The 15,130-nt window shown below is 59.2% G+C and overlaps 1 protein-coding gene across 6 annotated transcripts in view; it reads left to right on the top strand.

Moving 5' to 3' along the window:
• The window catches only part of Hdac4 (histone deacetylase 4), a 245,499-nt gene extending 243,166 nt beyond the window's left edge, over positions 1–2,333 (top strand). For all 6 annotated transcript variants that reach the window (XM_042689062.1, XM_042689060.1, XM_042689065.1 and 3 more), the window contains 3 exons: positions 262–346; positions 1,241–1,382; positions 1,559–2,333. In XM_042689062.1, the coding sequence (XP_042544996.1) occupies positions 262–346; positions 1,241–1,382; positions 1,559–1,598 (267 nt within the window). In that variant the 3' untranslated portion in view covers positions 1,599–2,333. The remainder of the gene's footprint in view (positions 1–261; positions 347–1,240; positions 1,383–1,558) is intronic.
• Positions 2,334–15,130: the final 12,797 nt, after the last annotated feature.

The following is a 15,130-nucleotide window of genomic DNA, read 5'->3' as shown; positions in this document are numbered from 1 at the left end:
GTGCACCGGACTGCAGCCTTGGGCTCGGCCGCGGTGGGGACCACTGCCTGCCTTCTCTTAGGAACCCACAAATACACTGCAGGTGGTGCCCTTGGCAAGTGCCCGTGCAGCAGCTTCCTGTACCAGGACTACAGCCGCACTTGACTGGGCCAGGCTGCTTTCTCTCCAGGGAGCCCGTGCTCGGGAGACGGATGCCGGCTGCGGTTCATGTGGGTGACCCTGCCATCCGTTGTGATCACTGCACACTTAAATCTCTTCCAGCTCGAGCCTCTGTCAGAAAAGGTGTTACAGCAGAGACCCAATGCCAATGCTGTCCGCTCCATGGAGAAAGTCATGGAAATCCACAGTAAGTTGCTCTCTGGGTGCCTGTTGGTACTGTCCTGGGGAGGCTCCCACGGTGCCCGGTCCCGCTGGGGTCTGCTCGCAGCACCCACCCCGGCCACTCTGTGCTCTGCCTGCTGCACCCCGGCCCCTCCGTGCTCTGCCCGCAGTACCCTGGCCCATTCTACGCCCTGCCCGCAGCTTCTGTAGGCCTGCACACCCCTTAACCTCCCACTGGCAGAGGGTGAGCTGACAGAGACCACGGGTGAGAAGTACCGAGGCTCAGGCAGTGTGTGGGGTCGTTTTGCCCAGGTTGGTCTGGGAGCTGCATTCTGGGTTCCGTCTGCCAGCACAGCCTCCTGAGCAGCGTGGCCGGGCCTGGGAGGGGAGGACGGCCAGGTGACACACCACCACAGCTGTCTCACGTGTACCCCACGTCCTGTCCTCAGCCAGAGACGCAGTAGCTGAGTCACACAGCACGGTCGCACGCCTGAGGTCTGCTCCCGCTCCCTGTGAGGAGCCGTGTGCTCCTGACCTCAGAGCTGTGCCCACCGACTCCCTCAGGCCAAGAAACTGGCTCAGGTAGAAGGCCAGCCGCCCCCCCCCTCCCCGCCAGGTTAGCCCCCAGCACCTGCAGAGCTTCAAGTAAGACACACCCAAGCACCAGCTGCCCAGTCTCCACACTTCCCTGTCCCAGGGCAGCCCCACGGCCCCGGCTGCCCTGTCTGTGGAGGAGGGCCAGGCCCCAGGGCACTCGGTGTCTGCAGTGCTCGGTGCCACAAACACCCACAGTGTGTGCGTGAGCTCCCCGCCACGCAGCGCCCTTCAGCGCGACCAGCGCGTGGCTTCGCGGGGGCTGGGAGCCGGCGGGGCCTCCCCGGGCGGCCCTGCGGCAGCCGCTGCGCCTTCCTCTCCCCAGGCAAGCACTGGCGCTGCCTGCAGCGCCTCGCCTCCACCGTGGGCCATTCCCTGACGGAGGCGCAGAAGTGCGAGAGCGAAGAGGCCGAGACCGTCACCGCCATGGCCTCGCTGTCCGTGGGCGTGAAGCCGGCGGAGAAGAGGTGAGCGCGCGTCCACACCTCCCCGCAGGTCTGCCCGGGCGCAGGGACACATCCCGCCCCCGTGCCGGGCTCCGTGGGGACCCACGGACACCCCTTCAGAAAGCGCGGTGGCCTTGGCTCCGGCTGGACACGCGTGACCCACCGTGCGCCCGGCGCGCCCCTTGCTCTCTCCACAGGCCCGACGAGGAGCCCATGGAGGAGGAGCCACCGCTGTAGGCCCTGGAAGCTGCTGTTCTCTCATTTGTTTGTCTGTCTTGAAGCTCAGCCAAGAAACTTTACCGTGTCACTCCTGCCTCTGCAGCGGGGCCCTCTGAGCAAGAAGGGATGCCCCGCACGCCGCGGCCACGGGAGCCTTCCGCCGCCCGGCCCGACGCCTGGAGACGCACATGCACACCGGGCATGTACATGGCAGGTACATGGAACACGGGCTGCGTGCCTGAGTACACGCACGGACACACGGAAGCCAAGCACACGCCAGTGGTCCCTCGGGGAGCGCGAAGGGAGGAGCCTGTGGGAACTTGGGCAGAGTTGCCGAGTTCTGGTGACAGGAAGAAGAGAGTGAAAATCAAAGATCTAATAATACAAAACAAACTTGATTAAAACTGGTGCTTAACGTCTGACTCTTACCCACAACTCCACAGTCTCCGTGTAAACCACTCATCTTGTAGGGTTTTTAAAAAAGAAAAGCAAAACAAAACAAAAAACCAAGTTTTCTATGGCTCTGGCCTGCCCTGCGGAGCCTAGTGGTGAGCCACAGGTTCCGCGCTGGGTCGAGGGCAGAGCTGGTTGGACTTTTAAAAATAAAAACTGGACAAAACCGCAATGTGAGCCTGGAAGTCGGCTTGAGCGTCTCAAAGCCATCGGAAGATGCGAGTTTGTGCCTTTTTTTTTAATTGTTCTGATGGATTTTTGTGGCTGGGTTTTCTGAAGTCTGAGGGACAATGCCTTAAATAAATACACGGGAAGTGAAGGACATTTCCCTGCAGCGGGTTGAGCCTGGCGGTGTGGGCCAGGCCCCGGCTGCTGTCCAGGCCACAGCTGCAGGCCTTGTCTGGCTTTATTGCTGTTTGAAGAAATGGAGGTCGTTCCAGAGAAGGGGCAGACACCGTTGGGGGCCTGAGGCCCCGCACGCTTAAATGAATCCAAAGTGTTCTTTGCTCGTACGTACGTCATGTCGCCAGTGAGCATCTCTGCCTGGTCGTAAGCATGTGGCCGCACACCGCGGTGTTGCGATCGGAATGCTTTTTATTAAAAGCAAGTAGCATGGAGTATTGCTTAAATTTTAGGTATAAATATATATATATATGTATAATATATATTCCAATGTATTCCAAGCTAAGAAACTTGATTCTTACGAGATCTTGATAAAATATTTATAATGCATTTATAGAAAAAGTATATATATATCTCTCTATATATAATAAATGCAGATTGTGAAGGTCCCTGGCCGACAGAGGACTTGGGAGCTAGCTCTGAGGTGCTTAGGGTACAGGATCCGGGTTGAAGCCCCTGGGTCTTTCGGGGTCCCGACTGGTCAGCGTTCAGACCCCCTCCCCTGCCCCAGGCACCTTCCGTTTGTACTTTTAAGTTTAGTTCTTTTCTAACAGAGCCCCGCCTTCTCTCCACCTCCATGCACATATGTACCTAATGAGTTTTTATAGCAAAGAATATAAATTTGCTGTTGATTTTTGTATGAATTTTTCACACACAAAAAAGATCCTAAATAAGCGTTGTTTTGTGAATTTTACATTTTCCTTCACCATTTAGCAGTTTTCTGAATGGTAATCATTTCTAGACCTTTTTCCTTTCTGAGTTTTCGCTTGTACCTTTTTCACTTGGAAGGTTTTTGTGGTGTGGTTTGGTTCCTTTCTTTACCGCGAGGGGCGTGGCGCGGCTCTAGCCACAGAGGGAGGGCGGAGCCAGGCCTCGGCGGGCGCTTCTCAGCCCTGTCCAGAGGCCATGCTGCCCACCATACTGGTAGCGTTAGGAGGAGCGGGGTGTCCACTCCCTCGGGCAGGTGTGGGCAGGCCGCCGGGCAGTCACGTTAGAAAACCCTGCAGCCCTCTCCGACCACTCTACATGGGGGTAGAATTCAGGCTCCAGCTTTCCAAAGACTTTTGAAGCCTGTGTGCAGCGTGGCCCGAGCAGGGCCCAGCGCTTTCCGCAGGAGCCGCGCCGCCTCTCGGGCCCGCAGCTGCAGCGCCTGCCGGCCCAGCCAGGCTCCGGCTTTGCTCTTTCTCTTTGACAGCGGATGGCCACTCTTTCCTGGGAACTTATTTTCTAGCACTTGAAGCCACCAATTTCATTCCAGAGTGGGCCCGGCTCAGGCTCGGGGATGGGCGGTCAGGCGCCCTGTGGGCCCCGGGCCGGGCGTCCGAGTTCCCTCACGTTTACAGGGTAGATGGCACCCAGCCGGACTCTGCCCGGACCAGTCCGAAGTCCTGAGTTCTCGGTCAGTGTTGGTCCGCGCGAGGGCAGGTGTTTGGTGGCACAGCTCCTCGCCTCTGCCCAGGCGCTGCTGAGATGGCCCCAGCGTCTCCGTGCCGGGGCCTGTGGCCCTCCTCTGCGCACGGCACCCGTCCCACGGCCGTTGGGGGGAGGGGAGTGCCTCATCTCACTCTTGGAAGATGAGGGTGTGACCGGGCTCCCCGCCCCCCGCCGGGTTCAGCCGGAGCTCTCCGCATGTGCACGGCGGTGCCAGGCCTGCTCCCCCTGCTGTGCGCCTGGCCTTGTGGCCCTGGCCTTTCTTCGCGGGCCGCGGGCGCGGGGCAGGCGTTAGGCGCGGCCCTGTCGGTCCTGGGAGCCTCAGCCTTTTGCTTTCTTTGTGAAGACCTGGGGTCATTGGCCGAATCTGTGAGCACTTTACATCCTTTTAAGTGCAACCCCAAGTTCCCCCGGGGTGTGTGGCGCCCGCCCGCCTTGGGACTGCCTGCCGCACCCTGTGCCCACGTCCCCCGCGGGCGCCCGCCCTGTGCTCAGGCCTGGCCGCCTCATCGGCGCCCGGGGCTTCGGCCTCAGGCCCACTGTGTGGAAGTATTCGGTTTTTCTTTCCTTTTCAAGCTGTGTCCGAGGAGCCCGGCCCTTGGCGCTCGGCCGCGCACAGGTGGCCGTGGCCTGGTTGTTTCTTTCCATCAGAACATTCCTTCTCCCCTTCCCTGGTCACAGCCGTGTTGCTCATTCCATTCTTTTTGTAGACTTTGGGCCCACGTGTTTTCTGGGCATTGATACATATATAAATATATAGATAGAGATAGATGAATATATTTTTTTAAGTTTCCTACACCTGGAGGTTGCATGGACCGTCCGCCTGGCATGTCTTTCTATTGTATACAGATTTTGCACGCCTGACTCGGCAGCTTTGGGGAAGAGGAAAAAACGCCTTTGGGTTCCCCCTCCCGGCGTTTGCAGGCTCAGAGACGAACATCTTCCCGCGAAACATCCTCGAAAGCGAGGGGGGGACCTTGTGAGTCTCACTGGACTTATTCTTCAGGAAATTGTACTTGCTCCTGCGAGGAGAATAAAAAGGACTGCGTGAGCCTTGTCCCGCCAGGGCCGTTGTATTTACGTGGAGCGTCTTGTGCGGAGACGGCCCTGCCTCCAGCGCGGCCTGCCTGTCTCTTTTGAGTTGGTTGGGAAGAATTGTTTCCTTCCTTTGTTTCCTTTTATTCTCCTTCCTCGGGGCCAGGCGCGCACCGCCCCGCCCGAGGCCCGGGGTGCGGGGAGCCCCTTTTCTGCATAGCCCTGCGGGCTTCTCGTTGCTTTTGGCGGTGGCGGGTGGCAGGAGCCGGGGTCTGGCCGCGCGGTGGGCACGCGTCCCCGCCCCAGGAGGCCGGGCTGACACTGATTTCAGTCTCCTAGCAGAAAACTCAGCCAGGTGTTTGTTTTTTGGGGTGTGTGTGTGCCCCTCCGGGGGTACTGCCTGCCAGCTTCTGGGGATGGCAGCACACACACACACACACACACACACACACACACGCCCCCCCCCCCCACGCTCCACCACCTGTGCTGGACGCTAGGACTTGACGCCCACGCGGGCTCCCCACGGGCCACGGCCACCGCTCGCGTCTGTCACTGACCCCGTTTCCTCTGGGCGGGCCTCCCGGCGCTCCCACTCGGAGCGCGCGCCGTCTGACTTGGGGCTCTGCATCCTGTTGTGTTCTGTGTGGATGGATGGTCACCGAGGGCCGCGCCCCGGCGGCCGCCGCGGCCACCTCCCGGAGTCCCGTGTTCTGTACCACATCACACACTTGTTACTCTGTGGTGTAAATAAAGATTGCCCTCCAGCCCTGCCTCTGCCTGTGCGCTCTCTTGCTCGTTGGCTCTCGCATGCGTGGGACACCCGGGACCGACCGCCACGTGACCCCCACTTGTACTCAGTGAACACATTGTGCTCTTTGCTCCCTGCACGCTCTCCACGGGCAGCGGTGAGGCATGGTCAGCTCAGACTAACGCCCCCAAATTCCAGCCAGGGCTTCCTGCACTGCCCTGTGCAGTGGCCTGCGGCTGGGGTCAACTCTGGGACCTATAGCTCAGCACCCTGGGGGTACCTGAGGGATGGCCAGCAGCACCCCAGCCTGGCTTCCCCATTGGGGACCACCTCCTCCCAGACACCCTGCATAGCTTTGCTCCACAAGCACCCTGTACAGCATTGGCCTCCCAGGACTCACACCCAAGTTTGTCTCTGAGCCCCAAAGTGAGTTCTTAGGAGCAGAGCTGCCTGTTCTGGCCTCAGCCTGGCCCAGAGAGGTCATAAATACAAGACTTTGAAGCCACCCAGTTGAGGGTGATTTGTTACACAGCACCACTGCAGTAAGCTGACCGATACAGGGATGTGAGTGGGGAGGCAGAACGAGATCAGACCAGGCCTGGTGGCCAGGAGGCCCAGCCTGGGGCTCAAAAGTGGCGGGTCTAGCAGGGCCCTGAGTCCAGTTGTAAGGAAGAGGCTTTACAACAGCCTCCAGCTTGATGGCGAAGTACCGATTTTATGGAAAATGATTGTTTAGTGATTGTTACAAAGCACCAATGTGTGCTCACCACCAATGGGGACCCTCCCCTACATTGTTGTAAGTCCCCAGTTCACTCTGAGGACTGCACTCAGCACCCTGCCCGCTCCACCAGGGACTGCACCCAGCACCCTCCCCGCTCTACCAGCACCACACACAGGGACTGTGCCCAGCACCCTGCCAGCCCCACCAGCACCACAACCAGGGACTGCGCCCAGCACCCTGCCCTCTCTACCAGCACAATACCCAGGGACTATGCCCAGCACCCTCCGCACTCAGGTAAAAAGTGAGGCAGTACTGAGGTGTATGGGGTGCTCAGGAGAATCTCTCCAGTGGGATGGCCATTCTCTTCCTCTCTGCAGATGTGGAAGTTTCCCCATTGCAGCCCACAAGGTGCGCAGGGACAGTCATGGTGGGGAGGGGGTGGGCGTGCTGGGCTCCCCTGGGGGCAAATTTGGGGAGGAAGAGGATGGAGAGTCGAGGTCACGTGAAGCCGAGAGGCCAGCCGGCAGCCTGCTCCCAGCCTGGCCCTCCCCTGCGTGCCCTGGCATCCGGACTGGAGTCCACTTGCTATCCGCAGGGCACTGGGGGCCAGATGGCACCAGAGTGCGGCGATGCGCTCTCCACCAGGACGGGGTCCCTGCTGTGCACAAGACATGGAGAGCCCCGCTGCGGCACCGCGGGTTCCGGTGTGTGACTGTCAGCAGCACTGGGAGGTGGATCTTACTGTAAATGGAGCCTCTCGAAGGTAAGAGACAAGACACAGGGCCACAGCAGGCCCCCCATCAGCGCCCCCAGCACCACTGTACGCTCTCCTGGCCACCCCATCTTCTCCCCGCACTCCAGTGTGCCTGCACCCCAGTACCTCCATGTCACCCCCATCCACGCCCCACTGCATTCAGCAGATTTGACTCCTATGATTTACTCTTCCACATACTGACATAATCTGCGGGTTGCTCACAGTATTTTCTTTCCTGGTTTTTATTTTGGTAAAAACAATAACATAATTTAAGAAAACACTAGCAACAGATATAAATAAATGTTAATAGTTGAATGCTTCATGTTGGGAATGAGTTTATCAAAAAATACAAATGTTGGGTGCCGGTGGCTCACACCTGTGATCCTAGCTACTCAGAAGGCTGAGATCTGAGGATCACGGTTCAAAGCCAGCCTGTGCAGGAAAGTCTGTGAGACTTATCTCCAATAAATCACTAGAAAACCAGAAGTGGCATTATGGCTCAAGTGGTAGAGCACTCTTCTTGAGCTGAAGAGCTGAGGGACAGCGCCCAAGCCCAGAGTTCAAGCCCCACAGCCAACAAAAAAAAAAAAATTATTACTACATTAAGGAAGATAAAATTAACTCATACTTAATAAACCAATAACAAGTACTAAAAATGGAATTCGTATTTTATACACACACACACACACACACACAAATCCCACAAATCTGGCTCAGATGGCTTTGCTGATGAGCTCTATTGGACCCTGACCAGAGAGCCAGGGCACCCACAGTCTTGGAGTACAGGGGAAAAGCAGCCCCTCCCCCATAGAGCCAGCATGGCTCCCATCCTCAATGTGAGCAGAGACATGACTCAACTCCACGTATCAGTGTAGATCTGAGCAATAGCCACCTGTACAAATGTGTCTCATGACCAAGTGGGGTTTGTCCCAGGAATGCAAGGTTGGTTAAACATCCAAATAGTAAATCATATGATACATATAGAGAGAAAATCACATGGTTACTTCATATAAACAAGCGAACACCCGTTCACACAAGAATTCTGGCCAATTAAGAATAGCAGGAAGCCTACATCACATGAGGACACTGCATAAACCCTGCAGCTCACTGGTGAGGAACAGAAGGCTTTCCACAGAGTAGGGGAGCTGGGGTGGGGGAGGGTGCCTCTCCATGTGAGACAGCAGGGAATAAAATGCAATTCCCAGATAATCCCCAAAGAAGTCACAAAACTAATAAACCCAATAAACAACCTTAGCAAGGTTACTAGAGACAAGAACAATAGACAAAATCAAGCATATTTCTATATACTAGCAATGAATGGTCAAAAATAGAAATTAAAAAATTGTAAGCCAGCTGGGCACCAGTGGCTCACACCTGTAATCCTAGCTACTCAGGAGGCTGAGATCCAAGGATCGAGGTTCGAAGCCAGCCCAGGCAGGAAAGTCCATGAGATTCTTATCTCCAATAAAGCACTAGAAAACTGGAAGTGCTATCCTTGAGCTGAAGAGCTAAGGGACAGTGCCCAGGCCTAGAGTTCAAGCCACACCACCGACCAAAAAAAAAAAATGTGAACTAGACATGCTAGTGTGTACCTGTGATCCCAGCAGGTAGGAGGGGGGGGGTCTTAGGGCCAGCCTGCGCTAGACACTAAGACCCTGTCCAAAAACAGCCAGGCATTGTAGCATACACCTGTAATCCTAGCTTCTCTGGAGGTTGAGATCAGAAGGCTTATGGCCTGTGCTTCTAGGCCATCAGTTTGCAAGACCCCATAGTAACAGAAGTCGGGCACAGTGGTATGGCTTGTCATCTGTTACGCCACAAATAGGATCAGAGTCTAGCTCAGCTCCAGCAAAAAGGCAGTCTCTATCTCAAAACCAACCAGAGCAAAAAAACTCTGGAGGTATGGCTCAAGCCATATATGCCAGCCTCTCATGTACAAAGCTCTGAATTCAAACCTCAGTTCCACACACACATACAATATTTAGGAGTAAATTCAACAACACAAAAATTTACAATGGAAGCTGTAAATATTGAAGGGAGAAAGTGAAGTTCTGGGCCATTAAGAACACAGGAGCACACACAACAGGCCGACCTAGACGCACAGAAAACAGCAGGCTGACCTGGACGCAGACAGACGGGAGCGCACGGCAGGCTGACCTGGACGCAGGCGGGAGCGCTCGGCAGGCTGACCTGGACGCAGGCGGGAGCGCTCGGCAGGCTGACCTGGACGCAGGCGGGAGCGCTCGGCAGGCTGACCTGGACGCAGGCGGGAGCGCACGGCAGGCTGACCTGGACGCAGGCGGGAGCGCACGGCAGGCTGACCTGGACGCGGACGGACGGGAGCGCACGGCAGGCTGACCTGGACGCGGATGGACGGGAGCCCACGGCAGGCTGACCTGGACGCGGATGGACGGGAGCGCTCGGCAGGCTGAGCTGGACGCGGACGGACGGGAGCGCACGGCAGGCTGAGCTGGACGCGGACGGACGGGAGCGCTCGGCAGGCCATCCACATGCCTCTGCTTCTCCTCTCCCCTCTCCCTGTAAACCCCACCCCACACATACAAGCCCAGCCGACTTGTGTGGTAGGGGTGAGCAAACAGGGTCAAGGGAACTCCAGGAGCGGGCCTGGGGCCTCTGCGGGCACCTCTGTGCGTGCCTGGGCCTCTGAGATCTATCTCAGCCCTTTCCAGAAGGGAGACACTGGGCAGAGGCTGGGGCCTCCTGGGAAAGCCCTCTGCTGGGCTGCAGTGTCTACGGGAGCCCCCCAAACCCCAAATTCCCCTCGTGTTTCTCCCTAGCTTGCCCTGGTGTGTGGGTCTTCAGCCCCAGGCTGCCTGAAAGGATGAGGCGGCCCCGGGTCACATGTGCTCAGGAGTCCCACTTGGCGCGGGCCTGGCTGTGGTCACTCTGCTGTGTGACACCTCAGCTCACGTGGTTCCTGTGGCAGCTGTTGGTCTCCAGCCACTTTGCCGGTTTCCCCCTGAGAAGTGGCATCCAGATCCACGGGCCTTCCGTCTCTTGTCACTGACAGTGAAGGCCGGAGGGAGTGGTCCAGGCACCAAAAATTTCCCACGTGGTGGAAGATGATGGCCGTGTGCCAGCAGGCGTGGCGGTGCTGAGCGGTGGCTGGACACACACATGACCCGGCCAGGAGGGCCGCCCACAGCCTGCTGGCGTCCTACGGAACCTCGCAGGCCAGTCCTGAGCCGTGGCCCACCCTGCTGGACCACGTGGGCCAGGGCGTGAGTCAGGGAGAGCCCTCTGTTGGCACAGATGCACTGACCGCTGTCCCCAGGCCCAGCCCTGGGACGAGTGGGGTGGGCAGTGGCTCAGCTAGGCACTGGAGGGCCAGGCGGCGAGGTCCTGAGGCTCAGCCAGGCACTGGAGGGCCGGGCGGCCAGGTCCTGAGGCTCCCGAGGACAGGGCAGGACATGGGGACAGAGAAGAGCCCGGAAGCCAGGAGCCCTCCCCTTGTCCTGGGCGCCAGGCTGAGAGCCGCCCTACCCCTTGCCACCACCCTGTCCAAGGGACAGGAAGGACGTAGGCTGCCAGGTCCTGGCCTGGTGGGTCGCACAGGCCACCAAGGCCAACCAGAGCAGCAGGCTGGGCTCGTGGCTCTGTGGAGTGGGTCTCTGCTGTGGCTCATGGCTCTGTGGGGTGGGTCTCTGCCGTGGCTCTGTGGGGTGGGTCTCTGTCGTGGCTCTGTGGGGTGGGTCTCTGCCGTGGCTCTGTGGGGTGGGTCTCTGCCGTGGCTCTGTGGGGTGGGTCTCTGTCGTGGCTCGTGGCTCTGTGGGACAGGTTCCACTGTGGCTCGTGGCTCTGTGGGGTGGGTCTCTGTCGTGGCTCTGTGGGGCTGGTCTCTGTCATGGCTCCTGGCTCTGTGGGACAGGTCTCTGCCATGGCTTGTGGCTCTGTGGGGTGGGTCTCTGCCGTGGCTCTGTGGGGTGGGTCTCTGCCGTGGCTCGTGGCTCTGTGGGGTGGGTCTCTCTCCCATGGCTCATGGCTCTGTGGGACAGGTCTCCACTGTGGCTCGTGGCTCTGTGGGGTGGGTCTCTCTCCCATGGCTCGTGGCTCTGTGGGACAGGTCTCCACTGTGGCTCGTGGCTCTGTGGGACAGGTCTCCGCCGTGGCTTGTGGCTCTGTGGGGTGGGTCTCTGTCATGGCTCGTGGCTCTGTGGGATGGGTCTCTGCCGTGGCTCGTGGCTCTGTGGGGTGGGTCTCTGTCATGGCTCGTGGCTCTGTGGGGTGGGTCTCTGCCATGGCTCGTGGCTCTGTGGGGTGGGTCTCTGCCGTAGCTCGTGGCTCTGTGGGATGGGTCTCTGCCGTAGCTCGTGGCTCTGTGGGGCTGGTCTCTGCCGTGGCTCGTGGCTCTGTGGGGTGGGTCTCTGCCGTAGCTCGTGGCTCTGTGGGGTGGGTCTCTGCCGTGGCTCTGTGGGACAGGTCTCCGCCGTGGCTCGTGGCTCTGTGGGACAGGTCTCCGCCGTGGCTCGTGGCTCTGTGGGACGGGTCTCTGCTGTGGCTCGTGGCTCTGTGGGGTGGGTCTCTGCCGTGGCTCGTGGCTCTGTGGGGTGGGTCTCTGCCGTGGCTCGTGGCTCTGTGGGGTGGGTCTCTGTCATGGCTCGTGGCTCTGTGGGGTGGGTCTCTGCCGTGGCTCGTGGCTCTGTGGGATGGGTCTCCGCCGTGGCTCGTGGCTCTGTGGGATGGTCTCTGCCGTGGCTCTGTGGGGTGGGTCTCTGCCGTAGCTCGTGGCTCTGTGGGGTGGGTCTCTGCCGTGGCTCTGTGGGACAGGTCTCCGCCGTGGCTCATGGCTCTGTGGGATGGGTCTCCGCCGTGGCTCGTGGCTCTGTGGGGTGGGTCTCTGCCGTGGCTCGTGGCTCTGTGGGGTGGGTCTCTGCCGTGGCTCGTGGCTCTGTGGGGTGGGTCTCTGTCATGGCTCGTGGCTCTGTGGGGTGGGTCTCTGCCGTGGCTCTGTGGGGTGGGTCTCTGCCGTGGCTCTGTGGGACAGGTCTCCGCCGTGGCTCGTGGCTCTGTGGGGTGGGTCTCAGTTGTGGGCTCGTGGCTCTGTGTAGCAGGTCTCAGCCATTGCCCACTGGGGGATGCCAGCTCTGATTGTGTCATCCCAGACTGGAACCTCTCCAGGTGGTGAGGGAGAGGGCATGGCGGGTCCTTCCTGAGCTGTTCCCATGGGTGTGTGGGACCACTGTTTGGAGACCCCAGGCACAGTGGCTGCTGGAAGCCAGGGTGATCAGTGAGGATGGAGGCAGACCTGCAGCTGTGCTGCTGGACTGGACAGCCATCCGTTCCTGGGCTGGCACAGACCTGGGGAGGGGGAAGATGGTCTCTGGTCGTCCCCAGGGGACATTCCAGAATTCCCAAACAGCTCACAACCCCACCACGGCCCCCTGGTGTTTGCAGGGGACCCATGCCTGGCCCTCCAGACATGATCTGAAGGGCACGGCCTTCTGGCACCTTCTACAGAGCGGCTGCTCTCCTCAGAGACAGACATCTGCTGGCTCAGACCTGTTCCTCGCTTTGTCTTACACTGTTCTCTCAACCTGCTGCCTTTACCGCTCGCTTTTCTTTGGAGCCCCCCCCCACTTGGGCAGGGTACTGGGAGAGCACCGCGGGCCTGAGGGCTTGAGCAGGAAGCGCACTGGACTTCCCTGCGTTGGTCCTGGGGGACCGGCCGCCTCCAAGCCAGGGCCCAGTGGCCGACAGCCCCCCAGACAGAGTCTAGGCACACAGGAACTGGCTGCCCGAGAAATAAGCTAAGCACGGAGGGGGTTCGTATATTGTATCGCCTAGCTACGTGTTTTCTCCTCCCGTGACCAATGTCCGGTTCACATTTGTGCCCGGAGTGTCTGTGGGCCACACAGCCTGCAAAACCACTGTCCATGACAGGACAGAGGACAGACAGGTGGGTGGTGTGTCCACCACGGCCCTAAGCCTGTCTCTATTGGTCATTTATGTGGCATGACGTGATCTACACATCCAAAGGGTCGCTGGGCCATGCCCGTCAATCAGCACACTGGAGCCTGCTGCCCAGACGGACTGGCAGGCTGGGGATGCTGGCCAGCTGTGCCTCTTGATGCCCAAGGAGCTGCGAGGCACTGGCCGGAGGACAAGTGCAGGCCAGCCCGGCCACAGGCCCGGGTCCTGCTCCTGGACCCCCAGCCAGACGACGGGCTCCACTTGAGGAGGAAGTGGCCCCAAGGTCTGTCTTCTTGGCCCTGACCCCTTGCTCAAGGGCCCAAAGGTTCTGAGTGTTGGAAAGAATTGCCCAGGCACAGTCTTCAGCAAAATCTGCACCTGTCACAGGGACCCGCGTGTGTCACAGGGACCCTCATGTGTCACAGGGACCCTCGTGTGTCACAGAGACCTGTGTGTACCATGGGGACTCTTGTGTGTCACAGGGACCGGTGTGTGCCACGGGGACTCTCGTGTGTGTTCACAGGGACCCTAATGTGTGTGTCACAGGGACTCTCGTATGTGTGTCACGGGGACTCTCGTGTGTGTGTCACAGGGACCCTCGTGTGTGTGTCACGGGGACTCTCATGTGTGTGTCACGGGGACTCTCGTGTGTGTGTCACGGGGAATCTCGTGTGTGTTCACGGGGACCCTCGTGTATGTGTCACAGGGACTCGTGTGTGTGTCACGGGGACTCTCGTGTGTGTGCCACGGGGACTCTCGTGTGTGTGTCACAGGGACTCTCGTGTGTGTGTCACGGGGACTCTCGTGTGTGTGTCACAGGGACTCTCGTGTGTGTGTCACAGGGACTCTCGTGTGTGTGTTCACAGGGACCATCGTGTGTGTGTCACGGGGACCCTCGTGTGTGTGTCACGGGGACTCATGTGTGTGTCACGGGGACTCTCGTGTGTGTGTCACGGGGACTCGTGTGTGTGTCACGGGGACTCTCGTGTGTGTGTCACGGGGACTCTCGTGTGTGTGTCACAGGGACTCTCGTGTGTGTGCCACGGGAACTCGTGTGTGTGTCACAGGGACCCTCGTGTGTGTGTCACGGGGACTCATGTGTGTGTCACAGGGACTCTCGTGTGTGTGTCACAGGGACTCTCGTGTGTGTGTCACAGGGACTCTCGTGTGTGTGTCACGGGGACTCTCGTGTGTGTGTCACAGGGACTCTTGTGTGCCATGGGGACTCGTGTGTGTGTCACAGGGACCCTCGTGTGTGTGCCACGGGGACTCGTGTGTGTGCCACGGGGACTCGTGTGTGTGTCACGGGGACTCGTGTGTGTGTCATGGGGACTCGTGTGTGTGTCACAGGGACTCTCGTGTGTGTGTCACGGGGACTCTCGTGTGTGTCACAGGGACTCTCGTGTGTGTGTCACGGGGACTCTCGTGTGTGTGTCACGGGGACTCTCGTGTGTGTGTCACGGGGACTCGTGTGTGTGTCACGGGGACTCTCGTGTGTGTTCACAGGGACCCTCGTGTGTGTGTCACGGGGACTCTCGTGTGTGTGTCACGGGGACTCTCGTGTGTGCCACGGGGACTCTCGTGTGTGTGTCACGGGGACTCTCGTGTGTGTGTCACGGGGACTCTCGTGTGTGTGCCACGGGGACTCTTGTGTGTGTGTCACGGGGACTCGTGTGTGTGTCACAGGAACTCTCGTGTGTGTGTCACGGGGACTCTCGTGTGTGTGTCACGGGGACTCTCGTGTGTGTTCACAGGGACTCTCGTGTGTGTTCACAGGGACTCTCGTGTGTGTGTCACGGGGACTCTCGTGTGTGCCACGGGGACTCTCATGTGTGTGTCACGGGGACTCTCGTGTGTGTGTCACGGGGACTCGTGTGTGTCATGGGGACCCTCGTGTGTGTGTCACGGGGACTCGTGTGTGTGTCACAGGGACTTTCGTGTGTGTGTCATGGGGACTCGTGTGTGTGTCACAGGGACTCTCGTGTGTGTGCCATGGGGACTCTCGTGTGTGTGTCACAGGGACTCATGTGTGTGCCACAGGGACCCTCGTGTGTGTGTCACAGGGACTTTCGTGT

This window comes from Dipodomys spectabilis, unplaced genomic scaffold (assembly GCF_019054845.1).
Source record: "Dipodomys spectabilis isolate Male_0828 unplaced genomic scaffold, ASM1905484v1 ptg000124l, whole genome shotgun sequence".
NCBI lineage: Eukaryota > Metazoa > Chordata > Mammalia > Rodentia > Heteromyidae > Dipodomys > Dipodomys spectabilis.
Note: the sequence above shows the minus strand (reverse complement) of the source record. Positions and strands in the feature narration are given on the sequence as shown.